General features: G+C 55.2%; 1 protein-coding gene across 1 annotated transcript in view; it reads right to left on the bottom strand.

The window, feature by feature from the left end:
* Positions 1 to 690, bottom strand: part of NR1D2 (nuclear receptor subfamily 1 group D member 2) — a 28,845-nt gene extending 28,155 nt beyond the window's left edge. Inside the window, exon 1 of the mRNA XM_027675397.1 lies at positions 449 to 690. Within this exon, the coding sequence (XP_027531198.1) occupies positions 449 to 464 (16 nt within the window). The 5' untranslated portion in view covers positions 465 to 690. The remainder of the gene's footprint in view (positions 1 to 448) is intronic.
* Between the last annotated feature and the right edge of the window lie 4,154 nt (positions 691 to 4,844).

Raw genomic sequence — 4,844 nt, 5'->3', positions numbered from 1 at the left:
GGGGCGGGGCCGCCCGGCGCCGCAGCGGCGGCGCGGCCCCACGTGTCCCCGGCGCGCCCCCGCCGCCGCCGCCGCCCCGAATGTAGGTCACCAAAACAGCGGCCGCCCGCGCGCCTCACGTGTCCGCGCCGCCCGCTGCCCCGCGCCGCCGCCCCGCCGCTATTATGCAATGCGCGCGTCACCGCCCCGCGCGGCCAATGAGCGGGCGCGCCGCGCGGAACGTAAACACAGCGCGCACATGGCTCGCCCGGCGGGTCCATGTGAGGCGGCGCGGGGCCGTCCCGGCCACCAGCGGGGCCGGGGCTGGGCAGCGCCGCCGCCGCCCGCCCTCCCCTCGCCCCGCCGCACCCCGGACCGACCCAGCCCGCGCCCCCGCGCCCGCCCGGCCCTGCGGGACCACCCCGAGCAGCCCGCCCGACTGCCCCCGCGGCGGCCGCCCCCCGCTTACCCGCGCTGACTTCCATGGCGGCCACCTCCCGCAGGGGCACGGGCGGCGCCGCGCTGGGTTCCACCGGACCCGCCTCGGCTCCGGTCGGCGCGGCGCGGCTCCGCTCGTCGTTGTCCTCCCAGCTCCGTGTCCCCGCTGCCGCAGCCCTACATGCAGCCGGCGGGAGGGAGGGAGAGCGGGAGGCGGCCGCGCCGTCGCCTGTCAGAGCGGCGGGTGCGCGTCCCCGCCGCGGCGCCCTCCCCTTTACAACAAAAGCGCTCTCGGGGAGCCGCGCAGAGCGAGTGCGGCACCGCCGCCCGCCCCGCCCCGGCCACGCCCCGCCCCGGCGGCCGCCCCGCCCCGCCCCCGGCCGCCCCCCTCACCCAGTGACACACTTTCCGCGCCGGCGGCAGCGCTCACGTGCGGCGGGAGCGTGCGGGAGTGGGGGGGCACTGCGGCGGCGGTGGGGAGCGCACCGAGCGGGGGTGTCCCCCCCCGCCCGGGCGGTGCGGCAGGGGAGCCCCGCTGGAGTCACCGCCGCCGCAATCGGCGCTCCGCTCGCCCACCGCGGGGCACGGCGAAGGGCGGCGGTGTGTGTCAGCCACTCCGCCGCCGAGCACTGGCAGGAAATGCCACCGCTCTGCCGCAGCTGGCGAGCTGCTCGCTCCCATCCCGACACCAGCATCTGACAGCTCCCAGTTCCAACTGTCAGCACTCCGTCCCCTGTCAGTTGCGTGTTTTCCCTTTGCCGGGGAAAAGGAAAATCCGGGAGAGACCCCCTTCGGCAGCGCACACACACTGCTGCAGACATAGTCTCTCCCTATGCAGTCATAGGGAGAGGCCATCACGCTATTGCTCCCAATCTCAGTCTCTCCTATTTACAGCCAGGACATGATTTTGTCACTCCCAGAGAGATTCCAGCCTCTAATATCTTCTACCATGCAGTGATGTCTCTGGGCACAGCGCCGCAGCAACGGGAGAGGGATGCGCCCCCAGAGGACCTGAGCAAGGGTGTCCCTGCTGGGATCTCCATCTCCCACTCCCAAAAGGGAACCCGCAAAGAAAATGCACCACAAAAATAAAGGGAACGTGAAGTTGGGGAAGGCTCTCCATTAAGGGAATGCAGAGCCCAAAATGAAGCTCTATCCCTCCTTGACCCCTGGGAGGCAGAGGCAGATGCGTGGCTTCATGGAGCGTATTGACCTCTAGACTGAGAGGGAGGCAGTGGGGTTAACTGAGGTTAACAAGCAGAGGTTAAACGCAGCTAAATGTAGTTTACTGCCTCCTAATTTGGGTGAGTTTCCTCTCAAATGAGGTAAACAGGTCAGTTTGGGTGAGCTTTCTCTCTTCTCGAATAAGGTAAGCAGGTGAGTTTTCCCATTTTTCTGCCTGTAGCCCAGTGGCTGGGAGGCATACAGCTTTCTTCTTGGTCCACAGACAATGTCCACCACTATCTCCAGACCCTCTATCCCCCAACCCCGATTTCCTACAGCAAAAGCTTTTTGTCCTCCTTATATTCCCAGTTTTCCTCCTCATACCAACTCCAAACTACATTTCCTAAGCCCTGACATGTCCCTCTGGCTCTTATACGGTCCCTGCTCGCTTGGCTGGATACCAAGCAGTGCTGCCTGCCCTGGCATGGCCAGCAAGGGACACGATGTCCCACCCTCCCTTCCCATGCTCAAGGCACCTGGCTGGGTTTCTGCCTCGCTCCTCTGCCTGGCTTCTGGTCTTCTGTGGACAGTGTTGTATTTGATATTAGCCTATTGGGACATGTCAAAGTTCTCAACAAATGAAATTGGCCTACAAACTCAAAGGAAAAGATAGTGAATTAATCAAATGCTGTTAGGAAACTCAGGTGAACATCAGGAACAAAAGCAGAGCAAGTCCTCTCTGTGCATTCTTTGTCTCTGGGATTTTTAATGTTATTTTTGGATTTTAGCAAAGCAGATGTTTTAGTAATATTTATTAACCAGCAGGTCACCAACCGTAGATATTCACTGAGTCTGCTAAAAAAGAACTACAGAAGTCAAGCTCTTGCTGTTGGATAAGGCAGGAGACTTTGCAGGGGGTGATGGAAGCACTCAGAGATGAGTATGGAAGCACTGGCACTCAGACCAAAGGTCCACCTGGCCTGCAGGCAGGCTGTGGTGCTCAAGGGAAGCTCCAGGTTTTTCGGGTGCATGGACTCCATTCCTGAGAGGGGCCAAAAAAGGGAAGGACTGCTCATTCACTTCCTTTGTGGGCAAAGATAAATGCTGTTGCTCCTGCCTGGCGGGACAAATAGAAAGGCAATGTACGCAGGTTTGTAGGATGCTATAGGGAGAGGCCACCACATTATTGCTCCCAATCTCAGTCTCTCCTATTTACTGTCAGGACATGATTTTGTCACTCCCAGAGAGATTCCAGCCTCTAATATCTTCTACCATCTGCTTCTGAGACTCTTGAAGGTCATTATAGCAGTTTCAGCCTGCTCTTGCCTCTGGTACTGCACTTTGCAGCCCTGGAGCCAACCCCCACCCATCTTCAAGAATGCATTTATTTTGCTTTTCTCTCCTATCTCAGATCAGCCTATTCCTTAGTGACCTTGGACTGCTCTGTGTGCTCCCATACTACAGTCTTTCTGCTTCCTTCCCTGAGGTGGATCCACACACACACACATGGTTTGCAAGAGCCAAGCACTTCTCTTAGGGACAGAGTATGGCAAAAGACAATTAATGGGCCCACCACCCAGTCTAGCACTCAGGATCCGTGTCCACATCAGAGGGCACCAAAAGGTGTGTTTCCTTAGAAGGTCCAGCAGGTAGAGCTGGCTGTGGGTAGCCACAGGATGGTGCAAGCAGTGTAACTCCTGTCCTGGTGTTCCTAATGGAGGAGGTCTCAGAAATGGCCCTGTCCACTTCTATGCTGTAGGTCTGCTGGTCAACATTAAGCTATGGACTGCCACAGCAGTCCATGAGAGGCACTTCATTGTTTGGAGGAGAAAACTGTCTTAGAGAACATCAAGGTTTTTATTCTGCCCTGTAACCTCGAAGAAGACTCCACTCTGCCAATGCAATGTGAGGGTCAAATTTTTCTTGGAGCCTCCTTCCACCTATCTCTTCCAAACCCACACAAACAAACAACTGGCATAATAACCTGTGGCTCTGTGTGCTGGCCAAGTCATGGTACCTGGGCTTCTTCTCAAAGGGCTGCTTTTTGACTGTAGCTTGGCTGCTAAAGCTCTGGTGTTACTTGCTGAGCTGCAAGTAATATTTCCTTAAAGATGTATTTCTCAGTGGATATTCCCTGATCCCCACAAGGGATTGTGATTCCCTCCATGTTGTTCAGCTTTCCAAGAAGGGCAAAACAAATCCTTTTTATTATGGAAAGGCAGTGTACTTCTGGCATTTGCAGTGGCATGGCACTTCTCCAACCCAAAGGTTGGGCAGGCACTAGAATGATCCATGGAAGAGCGATTGGGAATCCACGTGTTTGGTCAGTCTTTAGACTCCTTCAGCCTCTGTTTACTGAGGGTGCTGCTCTCTGCAGAACACTTGTGGTTCTGGGAAGAGACTGAAGCGAGGCATTGAAGCAAGAGGGGAAAAAGTACAGAGGATGGGACAGAAAGCTTCTTCAAACCCCTTCCCACCCCTGAGAGGGAACACAAATATTTCTGCTTCTTTCCTCCCAGCCCACACACGTGGAGCAGGTCAAACTGCATGTTTAAATTTCAGAAGCTGCTGAGTGACTTCCATCTGTGCTACAAACTCTTCTACCTCTGGGTGGGAGATGGCACATCAGTGTTGCACCAACTACTGCTGACTTAAATGTTAAGTGCGGCAGACAGTTGGACGGTGGGATAGGATGCACTTCGGCCACCTCAGCAGAGGTATGTAGAGGCTGATGACTCTTTTTCCTCAGGCCTGAAGTGCTGGTGGTTCCTCAGGTTGGAGCAGAATGCCTGCACCTTTCTGTCCCCATGAAGAGGCCCTCCTAATCCTGGTAAACATCCACACACCAGCCAGGAATGCAGGAGTTTCCATCAGCAGGCACATGTCTGCTTTTGGATGAGTTGGATTTCTTCAGTGCCTGGCACATTTACAATAATATTAGCTTGATACCCAAACATAGACTTTGCGAACAGAAAAACATTGTTTACTTGAAGAGTGCCAAGAAGCAGCATTTTTTCATGCCCCAACAGCTCCTGATGTTTTCTATTTCTTTTTAACTTATTACCGCAGGAAAAAAATTCCTAACCTCTTATTTGTCTTTTTGACTGAAGCTCAGAACAGCTCTGACATTTGCACAGATCTACAGTAAGTCCAAATTCTCTTTTCTGGTCATTTACAGCTTATAATGGTTTACATATTTTTTTTCCTTTGTATAAAATTCTTTATCACTTTTTTGTGTCTGGTCAGTCTGTTTGAAAAGATCC

The sequence above is a fragment of the Neopelma chrysocephalum genome, unplaced genomic scaffold (genome assembly GCF_003984885.1).
Source record: "Neopelma chrysocephalum unplaced genomic scaffold, ASM398488v2 Primary Assembly neopelma1_26, whole genome shotgun sequence".
In the NCBI taxonomy this organism is placed as follows: domain Eukaryota; kingdom Metazoa; phylum Chordata; class Aves; order Passeriformes; family Pipridae; genus Neopelma; species Neopelma chrysocephalum.
This window is presented reverse-complemented; position numbering and strand designations above follow the sequence as displayed.